This window comes from Penicillium oxalicum, chromosome IV, assembly GCF_001723175.1.
Source record: "Penicillium oxalicum strain HP7-1 chromosome IV, whole genome shotgun sequence".
In the NCBI taxonomy this organism is placed as follows: Eukaryota; Fungi; Ascomycota; class Eurotiomycetes; order Eurotiales; family Aspergillaceae; genus Penicillium; species Penicillium oxalicum.
This window is the reverse complement of record NC_064653.1, coordinates 1,074,311-1,094,954: the sequence shown is the minus strand read 5'-3', so window position 1 is coordinate 1,094,954 and position 20,644 is coordinate 1,074,311. Positions and strand designations below refer to the sequence as shown.

The 20,644-nt window shown below is 49.8% G+C and overlaps 6 protein-coding genes across 6 annotated transcripts; 3 read left to right on the top strand and 3 right to left on the bottom strand.

Annotated features, from left to right (window-relative positions):
• Positions 1–710: 710 nt before the first annotated feature.
• On the bottom strand, positions 711–2,295 carry POX_d05167 (uncharacterized protein; the record flags this gene model as incomplete). Its single annotated transcript, XM_050114018.1, has 2 exons — positions 711–1,465; positions 1,542–2,295. 2 exons carry the CDS (start codon positions 2,293–2,295, stop codon positions 711–713), a joined length of 1,509 nt encoding a protein of 502 aa, XP_049968969.1.
• A 2,152-nt stretch (positions 2,296–4,447) lies between these two features.
• POX_d05166 (uncharacterized protein) lies at positions 4,448–5,929 on the top strand (the record flags this gene model as incomplete). Its single annotated transcript, XM_050114017.1, has 1 exon — positions 4,448–5,929. The coding sequence occupies one exon, from the start codon at positions 4,448–4,450 to the stop codon at positions 5,927–5,929; it is 1,482 nt and encodes a 493-aa protein (XP_049968968.1).
• A 1,086-nt stretch (positions 5,930–7,015) lies between these two features.
• Positions 7,016–8,472, bottom strand: POX_d05165 (uncharacterized protein; the record flags this gene model as incomplete). Its single annotated transcript, XM_050114016.1, has 2 exons — positions 7,016–8,277; positions 8,343–8,472. 2 exons carry the CDS (start codon positions 8,470–8,472, stop codon positions 7,016–7,018), a joined length of 1,392 nt encoding a protein of 463 aa, XP_049968967.1.
• A 1,506-nt stretch (positions 8,473–9,978) lies between these two features.
• On the top strand, positions 9,979–10,614 carry POX_d05164 (uncharacterized protein; the record flags this gene model as incomplete). The annotated part of the gene is made up of 1 exon (XM_050114015.1): positions 9,979–10,614. The coding sequence occupies one exon, from the start codon at positions 9,979–9,981 to the stop codon at positions 10,612–10,614; it is 636 nt and encodes a 211-aa protein (XP_049968966.1).
• Positions 10,615–10,949: 335 nt separating this feature from the next.
• POX_d05163 (uncharacterized protein) lies at positions 10,950–14,867 on the bottom strand (the record flags this gene model as incomplete). The annotated part of the gene is made up of 5 exons (XM_050114014.1): positions 10,950–11,375; positions 11,436–11,707; positions 11,792–11,930; positions 11,989–14,630; positions 14,717–14,867. 5 exons carry the CDS (start codon positions 14,865–14,867, stop codon positions 10,950–10,952), a joined length of 3,630 nt encoding a protein of 1,209 aa, XP_049968965.1.
• Positions 14,868–15,898: 1,031 nt separating this feature from the next.
• POX_d05162 (uncharacterized protein) lies at positions 15,899–20,462 on the top strand (the record flags this gene model as incomplete). The annotated part of the gene is made up of 6 exons (XM_050114013.1): positions 15,899–16,615; positions 16,684–16,893; positions 16,950–17,287; positions 17,347–17,494; positions 17,556–19,407; positions 19,558–20,462. The coding sequence occupies 6 exons, from the start codon at positions 15,899–15,901 to the stop codon at positions 20,460–20,462; spliced, it is 4,170 nt and encodes a 1,389-aa protein (XP_049968964.1).
• Between the last annotated feature and the right edge of the window lie 182 nt (positions 20,463–20,644).

Here is a 20,644-nt window from a genome sequence, read left to right as displayed (position 1 = left end):
TGGTATTCATCGTGGGAGCTGAGTGCTGGTGAGATCTACTTCATTAGCAAGTTGTCTTGTTAGCCTATGATGCTTTGACCTGAACTAATTTTCAGAGGGCATATTATTTCCGTAGTCATCGCAGTCTCCTCTCGTGTCCTAGATGCATGGGCTGGCGGCGCAACCAGGAGGCAGATTGTTGGGAATTTGGCATTGGGCACAACGTTGAATGGTTACGTATCTATGACAGAGGCGGCGAGCACTCGTCAGTGGTTCTCATATGAGACGCGATGTCGTTAGACAAGGTCTCAAGGCACTCGGGTTAGAGGTCATGGCGTCCTGTACCATCAAAAGGTTAATCAATTGATCGGAAGCATCAACAAAACTGCGAAAGCTAAACCCCCAAGCGAACCAAAAAAAAATGCAGTGCCGAACAGCGTCCAGGGTATAGTACGAGACAAAGAATTCAGACAAGAAGCCTGGACAGATAACGCCAATGTATGCTCCCAAAAAGTCGCTGCAGGAACTCCGAAAGAGAAAAACCAAAACTCAAACAAAAAGACGCTTTCCTTCCAAATGGAAAGAAGGGCATCATCCCGTACTCCGAGCCAAGATGCGATATACGCGAAAAGAAACTACACTTATAGAGGTTGAATGTTGTAGACACCGACTGCAGCGGCGCTGCGACGTAATCTCGAGGATGGTTGCCCTCCATCCTGCGAAATTTTGTCTCATGAAGTGGAACTGTCTCCACCAGAGGCGGTCTCCGGTAAGGCGGCTGCCGTTGCAAATTCCACAGTGGAGATAGGTTGCGTGGGTACTGTGTTTGGGACAGTAGGTGACACGTCTTCCTGGGCAGGCTCTGTTGCCTTGCCGGAAAACGAGTGGTTTGCCTTTGATTCCGTCGGGGACATGTTGAGTTTTTCTGACCGACTGGGCTTCAGCTTGAGTCGGCCTTGCTCGAGAGCGCGTAAGACCGTGCCGATGTCTTGAGGATCAATAGATCTGAGCTTGCTCATGGCATCGTCTGAGACATCTGCAAAAGGGTTCCACCCCAGCTTGTCAAACTCCTCAGACGTGGAGGACTTGGACTCCACAGAAGGTCCGCCATTGACCAGACGTTGAATGAATGAGTCGGAGACACTTGGCCGACGGGGAATCTTCACGGGTTTGGACTTATTGCTGGTGCCTGTAGAAGCCACTTCCTCCTGCTGACGCTTGGGAGGACGAGTGGTAACGGGACCGTGAGGACCCTCACCGACTTCATTTCGAATCTTGTAATATAGCAAACCCAAAGTGGCGGCCAGGGCCTGGTGTGCAGCCTCGGGGTAGCGACGGACAGCTTCCGCGCGAGTGATGCTACTTGAGCCTTCACTTGAGCTGCTAGAATCGCTGTCGTCGGCATACATGTCCGAGGGATGCATACGAGCCCACTCCTGGTAATCACCCAGCTGGTAAAACTCGGCCAATTCAATCAAGCGATGAACTAGATGGCAGAAAATGTCAGCAAGGGAGCGACGGGACTGACCAATATGTCAAATGCATCGACACGAGAAGCTTACCTCGACTTCGTTTCTTGAGGCACCAGAATCTCCATACTGTTCGTGGGAAATATTGGGGCCATTCAAGGGTTCCGTCATCCATGATCACCGGAACGGGGTTGATAGGTGCATGGACTGTGTGAGCCAAAGAGTTGAATCGAACACGGTCCGCGTATTTCATCTGCGATTCAAGCGAGTTCATTCGAGAAGTGAGGGCATGGTATTGATGAGAGATCTTGTGATCTAATGTCATCAAATCGGTACGAAGTTGATTGGAAGCCGTCTGCAACTTGCTGATATCAATCCGTGTGGCACATGCCTCGCTCTTGATGGCCGCAATATCGACTTGCAGTTGATCGGTGGTCTTTTGCAACCGATCCACGTCACCCCGAAGGTACACGGTCTCGGTGCCCGATTGACCGATGCTCGACTTGAGCTGGAAGATACTCGTCCTGATCTGATCCACATCAGAGCGAAGAGCGACCACGTTGAGATCGATTCGCTGCGAGATGGCCTGGTGATGTTGAAATTCGCGACGGATGTGATCATCTTCGCGATTTCGACGGTCGACGTAGCCCTCCTTGGTTAACACGGTCGAGCGTAGCTCCAGGACGCGTGAATCCAGTTGATTGATTCGATCGTGCAGGTGAGTGAGTGAGAGTTCTGAGCCCGGCGGTGTGACCTCTCGTCGGACCGAGAGACGCGGGCTCGACATGGAGAGTGAGTTGCTGGAGGTGCAGGAGTGGCTCCTCTCGAGGGTCGTCATGGTGGACATGGTGATGGGGGTGTAAGGAAAGGGCGTGCTTTGGAAGGGTGGTTGGTTGTGGTCGTCTTCAGGGCATCGCTCTATGTTCGACTCTCGTCCATTTCGATGATGACGATCGGGGGTATAGTGTGTGGGAGGCGTCTTGACGTGTAATCGAGAAGAGAGAAGATGGATGCTGAGAGTGGAGTTTGATTTCCGTAGGGGGAAAGTGACGGGTGAAAAAGGGCGAGCAGAGAAGGGGGGAGGGTGGCCAAACTCGGTCACAGCCAATTTTCGCCCTTCCGGATCGTCCGTTTTCTTTGACCCCCATGGCTGTATTGTATTGTATTGTACTACAGTCCGGTGTACTGTACCGCTTTTGTAAGAAATCTCCATCCACTCATTTCCGACTGGGAGTAAGGCTTGGAAAAAACCCTCTGAGGGAGTTACAATTAATTAAGTGTGATGAACACTTTGATAATAGTCCATGACCTTTTGGTCACCTATTCCAGTCATCACCAAAAGAGAAAATGGAATGGAAACGGAGTATGGGTACTGTATTGTATTCGGAGTGCTTCCCGGATGCATGTCACTTCAAGTTTGAATCCATCACAGTGCATGGCTTGGTTGTCTGTGCCCACCTTACCTTGTTGGGTACTAATATTTGGGGGACCAGACCCGAGGGGAGGTCATCAGCCCTGCACTGGGAGCCTTGGCATGCATGACTGCGTAACGCAAGCGCTGGCTAAGCCCACCGTGAGACACCGTTTCTGTGGCTGATTGGCTGGCTCTAACCTCTGTCAGCCCAATGCAAGCCCCATTCCCAAAATGAACCACCAGTGAGTGTATAGGTGGTATCGACGATTGGCCAAGTCACGCTAGGCCTTTTTGGTAGCCAAATGTCGATGTCAGATTCTTAATTAGGTTTAGCGCTTCACTCAATACACATATAACACAGAATTGAAATTTAAAAAGGATTCCTTATTCAATATACATACTCTTTGATTAAGATGAAAGTTTTAGATAAAAATTCATCGATATGCCCTAAGTATCTGCTAGATATCTGTGGTATCCTAATTACTACTCTCCTCAGTTTTCGTCAATACTGATGCGGGCTCTATCAATCAAGAAATCCATCTTCAAAAATACAAAAGTTACAGGTAGAGCTGTTCTGCCAAGGTACTACGCAAAGGGCCCCAACATTAGCGATCTAAGCCTAAAAGGGTAGTTTAACTACCAATTATCGAGATCAGCTTTCCCAATTGTCGAGCTCAGCCGTGTCCTGACCACCAGTCATGATCGTCCGAGCGTAGGCTGCCAGTTGCCAGCTCACCAGTTCACCTCCGTATCGTAAACTCGACTGCCCTGCTGACCACGCTTCCGGTCGGATGATGACACCATTCATTCAGCGTCTCGCTGGGCAGGTACCAGTACTGTACTTCTCTCAAACCTGAAAGATCCAAAACGTTGTCTCGGCAATCCCACACTCATGTTTGACGGGGGTGGTACCAGCATGTGCTGTCTCCGTCATCTTGTAACGGTCGCTCATGTCTGACCGCCGCGTCGCCGATGTAAATTCAGAGCATGAGACGAGACCGGGTGTGATCAGGGCCGTCGACAAGTCATATTGACTCTTTTGATCTGATGGAAGATGCAAACAAATAAAGACAAGATGGTCGCGAATCGGACATCCCGTCAAATGCATTCATAACAACCATCTGTGGACCAGCTCAGAACACCTTAGAAAGCAGGCGTTGGATGAGCCATCATGACTCAAACAGTTCGGAGAAAAGAACTCCATCGACAGGTAATGATGTTCTTGACTCCTGCCTTGGGACTTGGGCACACTGCCACTATGACGGCCGGCAGACATGACTGAGGAGTTTTGGCACGGCCACGGTTGGACTGTACAGGCCAAGGTGGTAAGGTAAACAAGATGCGACCAGCGTGGTGGTCAGGACTTTCCAAATGGGGAAATTGATGAAGCCTGAACGGAAGTGCTGCTCTCGCGGTCGCGACTGCCGTACTAGCAGAAACCAGACCTGTCATCAGAGCCTCTTGAGCTCGATAGAACATGAATGTTCGTAGACTTCACGCCCATGTATGAGAACTAAAAAGGTTGGCGTGGAATCGGCCCATCTTCATGCCTCCGTCTTGAACGCGAGGGAGCCGCTCGCCCATCATGACGCCAGACGCCTTATTCCTATTGATCCTATCCGTCTGGCTTTTCAACATCGGTTCTGCCAGCTCAACCGATTTGCATTCTGAACCAAACGCCACCAAAAACCACCCACACAAAAAGAGGAGGGCCGAGGACTGCGATTGCTTCACCGTGACGGGGCCAGATCCAGGATACTTCCAACACTACAAGCTCTGGGACTTTCGCTCCATTCCCGGAGTGAGACAAGCCCATTTCAATGCGTCAACACTGGATGAACAGCTGGAGTCGATCCAATGGCCGGACTCGATGGAGGAGGGCACTGACGATGAGAACGACGATGTCAGCGACGAGAATGAATATCCCAACGATGACGAGGAGGATGAGCTTGCCAATAAGATGGCCAAGTCCAACGCCAATGTTGACACTGAAGAAAGTGAGCTCGAGGCCCTGTGGTCCTTCAAGAAAGCCTTTGAAAAGGACTGGGTCAGTCAGCAATGGCAGCGACCCAGCGGTCCTCATGCCCCCGTCACCATGATCAATTCCAAACGCAATGTCTTCTTCGCAAAGAACCGAGAATGGCTCGATCATTTGTCGACCTATCTGGTCATGCGCACCACTCGCCATCGAAATTATACATCCACGGCTGAAATTGAGACCAAAGCCAGGAATATCTTTCACTGCTCCTTGCGCGTTCGTTTCCGCGTTCTGCCAGCCAACTTGGACTCGGAGTCTACCATGTCCCATTCAAACGGGATCACTCATTCAAATGAAGACCTGCCATATCCTGGTTCCTGTGTGGGAATCTTCACCTATCGTGAGCCGAATTGCGAATCGGATATCGAGCTTCTTACCAAGGATCCTCCGTCCCGGATTCACTATGCAAATCAACCCGACTACGATTTCTCCAAAGACATGATGATCCCCGGGGCCAACACAGTCATGGACCTTCCCGTTCCCTGGACCACTTGGTCTGTCCATCGCCTCGACTGGTTGTCGAACGTCTCGCGCTGGTGGGCAGATGGCGAGGCTCAAGACTCCAAGACATATCGCGTACCAGACTTGCCTAGTTGGCTGATGATCAATCTCTGGAGCGACGGTGGAGTATGGACGGGCGATCTACCACTCGGCGACAGTGTTTTCATGGCAATTGAGTATATCGAGGTGGCGTACAACATCTCTGCCGATGACTGGCAAAAGTCTCCGCCACCCATGTCCCAACGACACGGCGGACATCAATATCTCGCTTCAGGGAATGTGGCCTCTTTGGCCGAAGGGAGTCATTGGCCAGAAGCCGACTCGGAACCCAGCGCGGAGATCATCGATGGCGCCATGTTTAAGAAATGCAAAAAGGGCCGCAAGGGTCGCAAGTGTCGCAAGAATCGAAAGAAGAAGAAGCATGGCAAGAAACCCAAACACCCTCATCAGAAACATCGGCCCTCCCGGTGTGAACGAATGTGCAACATTGATGAATGGCATTTTGCAAATGGTGGTCTGATGGGCTAAGCTTCGTTGAACGACGGGCTCAAAATCCACGACATCCTGTTCCCTAAGTTAGCTGCATAGGATAGGCATTCTGGTCAGGCATGGGGCGTGTATTTTTATGATTCTTATTGTTATTCCAGCCTTGACAAACTTCCATAAAACGGTCTCTCTGGCGGATAAATCCCTCACCATAAATAAAGCCTTTTCATTGCAAAGACCTTCCTGCTGATACATCGAAGCACACTTTCTGCTTTTGCATTTGAACTCGGCAAAGCTGGGCTTTTCATGAGTTGACATCATTCTCACATGGGATCAAAAACAATTTGGGACCCACGAAAGCATGTGACCCTGTAAGTAGTGAAACAGCCTGTCTTAGTAGAACAGCCCGGCACCTCAATCATGTTCACAGTAGACTCATCAAGTATCCAAAACGTACACCATCGTAGTCAGATCTGGAAATCGGCTCAAAATCTCGGCATTTGGTCCGCCATCTATATGTCTTCAGGGTATCGTCAATCATAGATCTGTGCTGACAATAATAAAATGCACTTGACAAGGTCCCAATGCCCATCATCCCTGAAGGACGGGGACACAACCTCGAGACGCTTGCAGGGAGTCATGTTCATTTCGCATTTGATCCATTTCGTTTCATTTGTATGACCTATCAGCACCAAAGCTCTCAAGCTCTCAAGCTCTCTCTCTCTCTCTCTCTCTCTCGGGCCCTCGGGCTCTTACACACACACTCTATCTCATCCAGTTACAACAATAGGGTATCATTCGTAGTCGCTCAGACTATGGGAAGAAAACAAAAAATAAAGATGAAAAAAAACCATAAAAACATGGCAGTCAAAGGGACTCCTGTGTGTTCTTGTTGGGCGGTTTCATTTCCGATGATCGCGAACTCCAGCCGCGCCAAAGGAAGGTTCATGGTAAAAGGGAAGCCACAGACGCGTCCGTTGAATGGGAGTGGAGCCTGATATTCTGTCTGGATGCTATGTCGATCACATGTTCCGGACCGAAACTGCACACCAATATGAGAAGAGTAGGAAGGGAGGAGAAAAGGACGAGTCTGTACTTTTCAGGCCATCGCAATCAGACTGGAGCCCGTCATAGCAAAACTTGGCCGTCTGCGTCAATGGGAGAAAATGGACCATGGAGCCCGCCATTCATCAGTTCTGCGACAATTTTCACTCGCAGGTTCACAGTATCTCTTGCTCCAAATGCAGTCGGTTCAATACCGAGCGCGATGGCTTTGGCATTGATCAGGAGGAACACGCCACAATCACTCATGTTATCCTGTTGGGAGGAAACAGAAGAAAGGAAAGACCACTCCTCTTCTTCAAACTTGCCTCCCAATTCGCCTTGGAGCCATCGTTTGATAATCTCAACTTCTCGCGTGCCACGAGCGCCGAGAGAGTCGTAATATTCAATCGTCCGGTCCACGGGGCGCACCACCATCAAGGTCCAGTGACTTGCCTGATGCACAGGAATAAAGACAGTGTCCACTTCCAGCAGAGCCTCGCCGCCAATCTTTGCCCGGTTGGCCCACCGACGGACCCCTTGGTATCCCTTATCCTTGAGAGTCGAGAAAAAGAAGGTGTTGAAGGCGTGAAATTTGGGCTTTTCACCTGGTACGCTATTTCCGGTAGAATCACGGAGGTACCGAACGAGAACCGTCAGATACGCGTTGATGATCTCATCATTTAGCCATGCCAATGGTTTCAAACATGTCGCGATATCCCTCTGGTACAGATCATCTCCCGATGGTGACCGCGCGACTGCGTAGCCTTGCAGAGTTCTCATGGCCTCCGAGACCTTCATGTGCCACTCTCTCGGAAGTGGGCGAACGGCAGGCCCCCGGGGAACAATTCGAGCTGGTCGACCCTCAAGAGCCTGTTGAGCCTTCTTTTCCTTCTCCCATTGCTCCCATGCTGGCTTGAATAGAGACTCGGTCCGATCAGCTGGCACCTGCTTGCTCTCTGGATAAAAAAGAGTGACCGCCGAGAGAGGGCTCTTGTATTGCAAGTTCTCATAGGCCTTGTATTGCTGGCTGTAGGGATCTTGGATGGCCAAATCATCTCGGAAGTTAGGTTTTCGGATAGGCTTTGAGCGGGTGCTCTCGGGGCGTCGCGTTCTTTGAGGAGAAGGTGTGCTGAATTTGGGTCGTCTGGGATGCAAGTGAGATCCCAGGTCTGTAGGAAGAGAGCGTATTTTTGAGATGTCAATGTCGACATTGACGTCGATGTTTGATGGAAGCGACGTCGCCTCTAGAATCAACTCCTCCTCGACCCTTCTTTCATGCGTTGCGCGTTGTGGTGATACAGATGGGGACGTTGGGAATGCCCCGGGAATATCAAAAGTGATGCCATCTACAGGGTGAATATAGCTTAGCATCTGCGAACATCAGGCTTGGGTGCAGGGTGCTCATCAGTACCTTCGCTCGTTCGCGTCTTCCCGGAATTTCTGTGGTGGACAACTCGCTCTGAAGATCTTGGTGATGTCTTATCATCCTGTACTGTTTCAGAGTCTGGTCTGCCACGAACCCAGGCAATAAATCGTTTCATTGTTCAAAGTCGTCACGCGTAATAAGAAGGAAGACGAGTAGGGATCCGTGCGGTAGCCCTCTTCGTTGGAAGGCCAAGACAAGTAAGGTAAGCACACAGATTCAGAACTGAGAGTTCAGTCAAGTGAGAGTTGATCACAGTGCAAGAAAGGTAGTGATTTTCTTGGTCTTCGTGCCCATTGTTGAGCGGGTGAACCCTAGGACACATCCAAGGGTTCAATCGCGCGACAGCAGAGCAGCAGAACAGCAGAACAATGATGATCGGGTTGATCGCGCCGCGGTCACCTCCAGCCGTGCCAGACATCATACCCGCGGGCGGTGGGCGGTGGGCGGTGGCTGAATGATCCGCGCTAACGGTTTTGGGAAATCCGCAGATGCTTGGTTTCTTCGTGAACTTGGGTACGTCACTCAATTGGAACTCAATTCAGGTCCGATGCTTTGTCGTTGATTTCTATTTTTAAAGAAAGAGCATAATTAATTATACATGCGTGAGGTCAAATTGAGAAGAACAGTCATGACACCTACCAGGCACCAGAGCTAGGCAGATGCATCCCAGCAAGACATCTATGTACAATATATAATTCTCTAGATATGACCATCAGCACAGAATCTCCTCGCCTTCCGTCCATGATATCAGGTTCCTCGCCTCCAGGTATCTTGCAAAGTGGCTTTTATATCTGAATTAAGCCTGTATTAAGCCAGTAAGACCTCGTGAGAATCATTGTTCTATACTTCATAGGAGCTAACACTAAGTGTGACAGACTCGTATGGTGCGCACCGACTTCCAAACATATGACGTGTGCAACGACTGGCGCAAGTTAGATTCTATTAAATTCCATTAATGTAGCATATATCGTACCAAGTACCTCTCCAGATTCAGGTACCTGCTGCGGGCAGTTTGTCCAATTTCAATGGCGTCAGACTATGTAATAGACAGTATCTATAGAATGACTCCCACCATGTGATAGACTATCCTTATGAAGATTGAGAGGATCGTGTCGGTTGAATTCATTCGTGGCCTCAGATGCGGCTGACATACCATCTGTCTAGGGGGCCGACTCAGCTACCGAGTACAGAATTGTCCAGCTGCAGTGCGTATATTGCCTTGGTGGTCGGTGGTAGAGTTGAGGCGGCGTGGTACTACTAGTAAATTCCATATTACTTAAGATAGACTAGTGGTCGCCTAAATTAGAAGTGGGAGACAACACTATACTACTTAAGGTAAATACTAGTCCATTGTAGGAAGGCGGAGACCAAGACGGTCAACAAGGAGTCACAGACTTATGGCGCGCCACTGTATCTTTAGTAATATTGTAAGGGGCCAGTTATTTTGGCGTGCTGGTGATGGGTGCAAGTGCCAGGCTGCGAAAAAAAAGCTCCCTGGCGGAAGCTCTTGGCAGAGGGACGCTCTGTTTCCGTGATTGTTCTCCTGTTCTGATGCCTGCTATTGACAACAATACACAAAACTACTCTGCCGCTCGTCATCTACCATCTCACCATCTTCATCATGCCAGACTCCTATCCATGGCTTCCCTATCATCTGGACAATCTTCGTCACTGGCTCAAGTCGACCGAACCAACCTGGGGTTTCACCATATATCGGACAACCTATAGCCCGCAATCCGACGCCGCTTTCCCCGCGATCGTCGACCTGATCACGGCGTACGTCAAGGCCGGATTTTACAAAGAACACCAATCTCTGCTCAAAGGTCCCAGGGCAAATGAGGTTGACGGAGCTATATTTGATGAAATGTGGTCCAAGTACGAACCACATGTCTTTCAAGATGCCACCCAGTTCAAGGCTGCATCGATTGATCAGGTCCGGTCTCACTACGAAGCCTGGGTGAATGAGCGGGGCATGGCTGACTTGTTTCCTGATTACCGAATGTTTATCCTGATTGATGAGGAGAGTTTTCAGTCCTTGCAAGGCACTCCAATTCCCGAAGAATGTCCGCTAGACATGCAGCACCGGGTGGGACACTATGTGAAGCTTGTCGAGGCGTGGCAAGAGCCAGAGCCCCCCTTTCCGGGCTGGATGAAGTGTTCTTTGCAGGGGCTTTGGGATATTTGGCGGAATATGCAGGATGGTGATTACATGCGGAAGAGCTATGCGCTCGTTTCTGAATACCGTGACGTTTACTGAGCTTCGTTTCTGGGTCTTCTACTTCAGGGATAGAGTTGCTGTTGTTTATTCTAGGTCACCACATGACCGAAGAAAAAGTCTTAGTGGTTGGGAGAAGATGTTGGGGCTGTCGCAGTTCACGTATTGACTTCCGTGTGCAATCGTCTCGGGACAATTAATGGAATATCCTATATTCACGATATTACATCTACGGGGTCATTTTCATGTCTACAAATTCTACATTACCAAGCCATTTTGAGGGTAATAGAATTTATAGAAATGGTGGAGTACTCAGGTACAAAGTTTGCCCTGGCCACACATTGTATCCCACTGGTTTCAACTACGGTACCACGACATCAGTTCAAACCTTCCAAATCAATGTCCATGTCTGATGCAAGACTCTTGTACCTCGCCAGGGCCTCGAGAACAAACACAGCATCGTCTCCTGTCCTCACGGCCCAGATATTTCTCATCCTAGTCACCCAGTTACTGACCCAATTCCTGCTCTCCGCTCCAATTCGCCTGAAAAGTTCTCGAATCCATTGATCCCACCAATCCTGGCCTCGAGGGTTGTGATTACCCTGTGAGATCCATTCCTGATCGGCTAAACCAAGCTCGGTGCGCACTTCGTTCGCAGTGTTGATCAAGTGAGGATGCACTTTGGGATGGTTGAGATAATGGATGACGGTGATGACTGAGCGGATGTTTCGCAGAGCCGGAAGATAATCATTATCCGCTATAAGATTCTCCATGTTATCGTAGAACTCAACATTACGCCACATCTGTCAAAGACATCAGTCGTCGGTTGAAACAATAGCAAGCGAGATTCTCGAATATCCTACCCGGGATTTCAACCCATTCAAGGCTTGAATAAGAACAAGGAAGTCCTGGCCATTTCGACGGCTTCCAAGAGCATTCATCATTCTGACGAGCGGAGTTGATGATGCCTGGCCACCTGCCATTGGAGGTGCGTTGAGTAGCATTGGGGTATTCAGCGCCTGGGTGTAATCGTCGGGGAGTGGGAGGTTTCTAGGATGAGCCGTAGTGGGTAAAGTTCCACGAGAAGCGTCCCTGAGAAACATTTGAATAGTATTCAATTCGACACTATGTTCCACTACACTTGATCAGCGTAGATTCCGCACGACGAAGGAGATATGCCGCTGGAGATCATGGTCTCCTTCAATATGGCCAGCCTTACCATCATAGGGTTCCCTATCGCCGGACAATGTGACAATTACAGTCCCCACATCCACATCCAGACAATCGACATCATTTTCGTATCCGAATGCCTCGCTCCAGATAGGATGGCCTATTGGCCAGTCACCTCTGCTTCGATACTTTCATGGCACGCTGTTAGTCCGTGGTCATAAACTGGAGAAAGGCAATGGGACATACACTCAACGAGCGCCACCGAACCGTCGCACCATTACTCAGTCCCACGGAGAAGGGCCGCGGGCCTGCTCTCTTGACCAAGCTTCTGGTCGTAAGATCTGCTACTTCTGTCCCATCAAGGTCTTCTCCAGCACAGAGGTCAGGATCGTCAGAGGTACAACAACTTGTTTGCGTGCAGGCGCAGCTGATTGACTTCTGACCCCCTAGCTTGGCGTTGTATATCCCCATGTTGCATATCAACATATCAGCATAGATATCTGAGCCCTGCCGTCTCCATTCAAGATCCCTGTTCAGCCATGCACGGAGCGTTTCGATCTTGAAATTGGGGAACGCGGGCACCACGTAGTCGTTCCAAATCTGTCGGGCCGCCGCGCCTGCGACGGAAGTGAAAGCGATATCCTGGATCAGTTGGTGCATTGATTCGTACGGTTTGGTGTTAAAGCGAGGCTGAAGCGATGACGAGTGATTGAGTGATTTGGAAAAGAGGCCCACAAACTCAATACCCTCCAAGTCGCGCTTGAATTGATAGGCATCGGGACCACAGTCTGGGTCCGCTAGGAATGCCTTCACGTTCTTTTCCAAGGCACTCTCCGCGTCGGTGTAGGATCGCTTGCTCTTCGTGATGTATTTGGGAAGACAGCACTGGGCTCTTCCGCCATCGCCTCTACAGCCACCGCCATGTTGGTCCAACCCGACACGTACTTTGTCATTTGGGCAACCGCTTCGACAGTATCCTTCCACGACACCATCGGCGGCCGCGAGACCGATATCAGTCCTCCATTCGCAATCGTCCCATTTCTTGTCCGTGTCGTCATCACAGCAGTATTTCCGCGACTGCCACTCGACACCCTCATTGCCATTCCAGGTATATTTGACCTTTGTCGCGTAGCAGTAATTGCCACCGCTGCCCGTGGTTGAATTGAACAGATTGGTCTCGCTGCTCTTGCACACGCTCTTGTCACAATCGGGGGCGTGGCCAGCCCAATTGCATTGCGAGTACAGCTTCATGCTGTCTGTGTCCGTCGTGCAACAGGCCGCCTGATAATCATTCTTGTTGTTGCTGCAATGTTGGAAATTCGACCCGACTTCCACATATCCCGATGGGCATTGCGAGTCACAGTTTCCATTGTTGTGGGTATACCAGCCACACTTGGGCAGTTCTGAGTCTGGAGGACAGCAGAACGTATGAGAGCCACTGCCGCCGCAGCCTGTGGCATCCCACATCTTCTCATCAGTCCGAGCCCCAGGGTCCGTTCGATCAATCCGCGACCATCCTTTCGGGCAATCCTCGAAGCAGTTGGTCCATTTGCATTGCTGATGAGTCTTTGTGACTTCTAGCGAATCACTTTCTTTGTCAAATTGCAGCGAGGTGACTTTTCGCCCGATGGTTTCCCCAAGCACACGGGAGAAATTTCCGTATGGAAGATCATGAGAGACTGCCCAGACCATCACACCACCGAGACATTCGGAACGCGCGAAATCAGTCTTTAGCTTGAATGTATCGCCGTTGTCATACGTCAGCCATTGATTCGTGTTGAATTTGAGAATCTTGACAGCGGCTTCCTTGTCAAATGTGGAGGAGAGCTGTTGCTCGTCCATGATGTCCATGATTTCGGAGTTCAGCATAATACCAACCTCGTCGCTGCACACTCCGGGGTTTCCGCCAGACACAAAGGGACATCCAGGATCCATGCACGCAGGGTCGGCAGCCGAGAAAACACGGCCGTAGAAGGCCAGTCCGAGAACGACTTTATCAGATGGGACGTTGTTGCGCCAAATGAGATCAAGGGCATTGGTTATTTCCGTCAAATTGGTATGAGAGTTCAGAACGGGATCAAGCCACTCATTGCCCAGATCCCATTTCCCGTGGAGGTCGTAAGACATGATGTTGAAAAAGTCTACATGTTTGACCAGATTTTCGAGGTCAAAGTGTTGGAGATACCAGTAAGATGCAGGCAGAGTCATACTGATTCCACTTCGGCCAGTATCACTGAGCGCACTCTTGAGATTGGCGAGGAACTTGGGGAAATTCTTAAAGTCCTCTTGGCGTCCACCACGGTCATCCGCGACGGGATATTCCCAATCTAGATCAATGCCGTCAAAGTTGTACTCCGTGAGGAACGTCTTCAATGAATTGAAAAAACCCCGCTGATTAGCCTCCGAGCGTGCAATGTCAGAGAGGACTGTTCGTGTTGCTCCGGGATCATTGAAGGTCCAACCTCCAATGGCAATGAAAACCTTCAGATCAGGGTCGGACTTTTTGAGACTGGTCAGTCTCTTCATGAGGGTTTTCTCATACTCGCTAGGCGCTAAGACCTGGAATGTTTCAGGGTCGACTGAAGCAAAGGCATAATTGAGATGCGTGTAGACTCCGAGGGGAATCTGGTCAGGATAGAAGATATGGCAGGGGCGTTGGACGCTCCATCCCTCATAGTAGCCAACAACTCGGGTCAAATCCTGGGTCTTTGAACAAGAAGGACGTTTGACCTTCTTGTTGCCGCAAAACTCCTTCGTGACTCCGCAGAATCCGAATTTGGAGCAGCAGACATTCAATGGACAATTCTTGGCCTCTGCATGATCACCATAACCTCCAGGGTCACATTCCGATTTCCTTTCACAGCTTGCAACACAATCATCTCCACAGACTAGAATGTGATATTAGGTGACTTTGTAAATCGAATCTTCCGAAGACAAAAGCTTACAGTCAGGTCCTAGGCCGCAAAATCCGAACTTGTTACAGCATCCTTTGGCGCATGGTTTCGAGACAGAGCACTCTGGTTCGTAATCACAGTTGGCGACACAATCGGCTCCGCAGTAATCATCTCCAACGCCACAATAACCGCCTTTGTTGCAACAGCCAGTAGCACAAGGGGCAAGGACATTGCAGCCTTGAGCGTAAGTTTTCCGGCATAACAATAGCAAGCAAAATAGGCAAAGAAGCCAAAGGAGACTCCTGTTGGAGCCAGACGCTCTCATGTTGCTCAATGGATCTTTCTCAGTGAGCTCAATTTTCGTAATCTCCAGCTTCTCTACTACTTAAATCTCTTCCAGACTTGAGGTTCCGGTAGTCCAGAGCTCTCGGTCCTAGCCAAGACTTTCCTTTCTCCTAGCGTGAGGGATTAATCTCCTCATTTTGATCCGCTCAGCAGTATCTCGGTGTGTGTGAGAACTAAGATGCAACCACGCGGAGGTCTTCGGATACAACTCGCCATGTGGGATCCCCATCCCGCGTACATTATCGCCAAAGAATGGTGTGATTTCTGTACTTTGGCATCTCTTGACACTCTTGGCATTTTGGGGGCGGCTGGCTGTTATGCCAGTTGATTTGTTGGCAATTCTCGAGTCTATCAACATCCTCGGCCCATATTGGATCTGAAGACCCCTTATTCATACTATCGATAATACCAATTTAATTAGCATGAATGTTTTGTCAAGGCTCGTTCCCATCGGCTTCTTGGCCAGCGGATTCAAGCTCATGACCCCAACAATATGCCACGGTCTCTGTCCGTTTGTTCCTGTGGAGAACGTTGGTGGCCCCCTGCAGTCTCTGGGAAGATTCATTTCACCTAGTTCATAGTGGAGAAACAAAAAAGGAATGAACCCACCTCGGATCTGAGACAACTAGAACGGCTAAGGTATAATAAGAACCTCCGGCCAATTGGGTGGTACTATGCTCAGTTTTCATTGGGTCGGCAAAAGGAGAACCCTGAATGAGGGTCCAACTAGGGTCTTTTGGCATCACTATTGCCTTCCGAAGCTTCCCTTGGAGAACTTCGACTTTGAAAGGTTGGGTTGCACCAGGGAGTCCGTGAGGGGCGGGCTCCGGCCGAAGTGAAATGATTTTATGGACAAGGAATCCTCTTTGTCTTTCGAAAAGCTTCAGTCTGAGGTATGCTACGGGAAACCATTGAAAATGAGACTGAGCAGACCGTCACGACTCGACGATCAAGGCTTGTTGCCGCTGATCATCGTGCTACTCATCACAATAATCTGCTGTGTCCCAGTGCAGGCTGACCACAGCCACTTCCATCATCGGCATCTTCACCACAAGCGCGACAATCATAAGAACACGACCGATGATGAAAATGCATTGCTACAGGTGAAAAATGCCCTTGCAGTCCTAAGAGAAGTCAACAAACATCGAACCGAGTACCCAAATTTCAACCAGAAGGCCTTTTCCGAATCTCGCAATGGAACAAGAGAACCCGCGCAGCCCTTGGACTATAGCCCTGACGCTATCAAGACCGCACGTCTTCAGGCGAGAGATTCTTCTGCCAATGAAACGAGCGGGAATCGCCCTTATCTCATCCCGCCGGAGCTAGCGAAGGCAGCTCGGATCGTGGCTGAATCCACCGTCAACAAACCAACAGGCGATCAGCCCCAGGTTGCTGCAGAAATCAGAGAAAAATATGGCAAAGGACAAAGACATACAAACACTCCTCCACAAGCCTTGGTCAGATCAAATGGTTTATACAACTATCTGGCATTTGGAAGTGGCGGCGATACGAGTGACATAAATGACAACAAGACCATCCAAGAGCAGATTCAAAAACGGGACGGCACGTCTAAGTATTGGATGGCCTCGGTCAACCAGAATGGTCAAAGTCCGTTTGCTTCAAGTGGTTACAAGGTACGTTGTTTCGCGTTCCATTTTGTCCCCGTCTAGATCAATGATCGTGGGCTGATGAAATTCCCTAGGTCTGGCGAAATGTCCGAGACTACGGTGCTGTTGGCGATGGCGTCACAGATGACACAGAGGCGATCAATCGGGCTATTTCCGATGGAGGGAGATGTGGCGTCAACTGTGGTTCAAGCACCATCTATCCCGCTACAGTTTGGTTTCCTGCTGGCACGTACCTTGTCAGCTCGCCGATCATCCAATACTACAACACGGAGTTTCTGGGAGATGTGAGTGGAATCAGTTTCTTTGATAGTGATGGACGCTTTCCTTAACATCCTTCTAGCCCTTAAACGTGCCAACTATCCTTGCAGCCTCTAGCTTCGTCGGGTTGGGTGTCATCACATCGGACGTCTACGTTAGCGACAACGGGGGATGGTATGTCAACCAGAACAATTTCTTGAGAAGCGTACGGAACTTCAGGATCGACATTCGTCCGACCGACCCTTTAGCCTACATTTGCGCCATTCATTGGCAGGTGGCTCAAGGAACTTCCCTTGAGAACATTGAGTTTTACATGCTGTACAACTCAGACGTTCTCAGCAACACGCAACAAGGAATTTACATGGAGAACGGCTCCGGTGGCTTCCTAGCAGACCTCACCTTTGTTGGTGGCAACTTTGGGTAAATAGAGCTATCTCCCCCAGTGGTCTTGCTATGAGGCTCCTCTTACTCGATAATAGTGCCTATTTTGGAAACCAGCAATTCACCTCAAGTCAGCTCGTCTTTGTCCAGTGCAATACAGCACTTCAGGTTCACTGGGATTGGGCATGGACTATGCAGGATTATGTCATTGAGTCGTGCACAAATGGATTGACCATCGTTGGAGGAGTATGTTATCTATTTCTGAGCCTATCCTCTGGGTGAATCTTAAGCTGACCATCATCAATAGGCAGGCGGTCCCGGGAGTACCGGACAAGGTGTTGGCTCTCTGGTCCTGGCCGATGCTATCATTGCAAACACACCCAATGGTATCATAACGTCTCTCTATGCGGAGAATTCAACGTCTCTCTTCCTGAAGAATGTGGGATTCTTCAATGTCAAAACCGCCATCATAGACTCTGTCAAAAACCAAGTCCTTCTGGCGGGAGGAAATGAAGTTCTCAAAGATGCCTGGGGCTTTGGGATGATCACTGATGCGGGAGGCCAGGGATCCTTTGTCTCCGGGCAAGATATCCTTAAAGGGAACATGGATGACACACTGCTGGGAACTCAAGCTTATGTCAAGTCCAATCTGTTCACACGTCGCCGACCACAATATGAATCTCTCACGGCACGCGACATCGTCAATGTCAAGGATTTTGGCGCAAAGGGTGACGGGACTACTGATGACACCGTGGTACTCAACAACATCCTCTCCTACGCGGCCAACCTTTCTTCGGTTGTCTACTTCCCTTTCGGCGTCTACAAAATTCATGATACGCTACGGGTTCCGGTCGGCTCACGCATCATCGGGCAGGCTTGGTCACAGATCATGGCGACAGGCGCACAGTTTTCTGATGTCGATAATCCCCACGTGGCTGTTCAAGTCGGAGCCAAAGGCGACGTTGGCATTGTCGAGATCCAAGATATGCTTTTCACTGTCTCTGGTCCTACGGCTGGTGTGGTTCTTGTGGAATGGAACGTTGAGCAGTCCGTTAAAGGATCTGCTGCAATGTGGGACTCCCATATTCGCATTGGGGGAGCCATCGGATCCCAGCTCCAAAAGGCCCAATGTCCGAAGCAGTCAGACAAAGTCAATTCCGACTGTATTGCTGCCTCTCTCCTTCTTCACCTGACGCCGTCATCAACGGCGTATATGGAGAACATATGGGTCTGGGTCGCAGATCACGATCTGGACGAGAGCACGCAAGACCAAATTGACGTCTATGCAGCCCGTGGCATTCTCATTGAGAGTCAACTCGCATGGCTGTATGGTACTGCCTCAGAGCATTCCACACTCTACCAGTATCAGCTCTCCGGTGCGAGGAGGATAGTCATGGGAATGATTCAAACAGAGTCGCCGTACTACCAGCCTGTTCCTCTGGCTCCTGCTCCATTTAAACCAGGAAAATTCCCTCATGATCCCACATTTGCCAATTGCGACTCAGACTCTGTCTCATGTGCTGTCTCTTGGGCTCTCCGCATCGTTGATTCCGCTAGTATCTGGATCCTGGGCAGTGGTCTCTATAGCTGGTACTCAGACTACTCACAGACATGTCTCAACACCAACAGCTGTCAGCAAAGGGCCTTTGAAATCGAGCAAAGTGTCGATCTTTGGATTTATAATCTATGCACCAGAGCGATCGTGGAGATGGTTACTCCTTTCCAAGGCGTCCCAACTTACGCCAAGGATAATCTCAATGGTCTCCTTTCATCAATTCTCGTTTGGATAGGTGGATTAGATATGACCATTGGAGAACGAAAGTTCCCTGGCTGGTCTATCTACACATCTGCCAACCTCGAAAATCTTGATCTGCCAGATTCTTGCAGGACATCGCTGGTCGCAACGATCAAATGCGATTCTTTTGCACAAAGCATGATGTCCCGCTCTTGGCATGGCTCTCTTGGCAACGACACTCTGACTGATCTCGTCTGTGATACTAGCTGTGGCGAGAGTTTAAGGGACTGGTTCACATTGGTCCAACACAACTGTGCTGGGTACAAAATCAATGGCTCTCCCCCGGAGTTATACGGTGGTCGGGTGTGGGCTGGTTACAACGAAACGTGCATGAAGGACAAGAATTCGGACAAATACTGCAACGGTGCGTGGCTCTTGCTCGATTTCTCTGATTTTCCGAATCTTCATGGAATGTAACCTCAACTGCCTGGCCTTATACGGCCTCTTATGAGAGCCCGATGGTGATATCGGATCCCGAAAATTAATCCAGTTCACTGATTTTCTTTCTGTTCAGCTGTGATTGATGGCTTTACTCTGGTTCAAACCACCGAAGAGATGCCTCAAAGCGAGATCTGTTCTCACTGTTACACGACCCGCCTTCAGATGATGCAACAAACCCCCTATTCCATGTATGATGACTATTACCAAGGGGTTTTAGAAACCATCAACAAACGCTGTGGCCTCTCCGGACCGACCGACATTCTCGAGATCCCTTGGGCCACAATCGACGAAGAACCCGACTTCTGCCTTTCAGAGAAGTACTACACAACAGTGACCGGTGACACTTGCACCTCTATCGCAGAAGCCAACAGTATCTCTTCTGCATCGCTGTACATGGGCAATCAAAAGCAAATTCTGAGTTGCAGTTCCATGAAGGCGGCGCTCAAGCTTTGCCTTCCCCCAACATGCGAAGCGACATACTCCCTCGAACCGTCGGACAACTGCACAGCAATTGAAACCGCCTTTTCACTTGCGAATGGAGATCTTCGTAAATATAACCCGTGGATATCGTTCGACTGCGACAACTTGCAGGTTGCGAGCAAAATCTACGGCAAGAATCTCTGTCTCTCGCCGCCCGGTGGTACGCACACAAATGCAACCGCTGGCACGGATTCAACTACTCCGACAAAGGCGAACGGATATGTCTATAACTACGTTGCGCCGCCATCGAATGCCTCCTTGGCCGAGGGCACAACCCAGAATTGTGGCCGCTGGCACGAGGCTGTGGCCAATGAGACCTGTGTTGGGATCTGTGGATTGGAGAGCATCACGCATGGTTTGTTCGTCATGGTCAACCCATCTTTGAATAGTACTCATTGTTCAGAGAGCCTGCAGATTGGGAAGACGTACTGTGCTGGCCCTATATATACGTGGAATGATACGCTCACTAATACGGGTAGTGGCGCCAGTGCATCATAGCCTCCTAGCGAGCAGAGGTTGGACTCGCGCACACAAGAGCCCATATTATTAGCCGGTCATCTTCGCTTTCCTACATTCCAATCTTGCCAGAGCCTACAGTCCCGCCGGTTCCAGGAAAGTCTTCCCTTATCGGAGATTTTGTATAATAACAGTCTCTGGAAGCTGTTGGTACTCTACAGGTA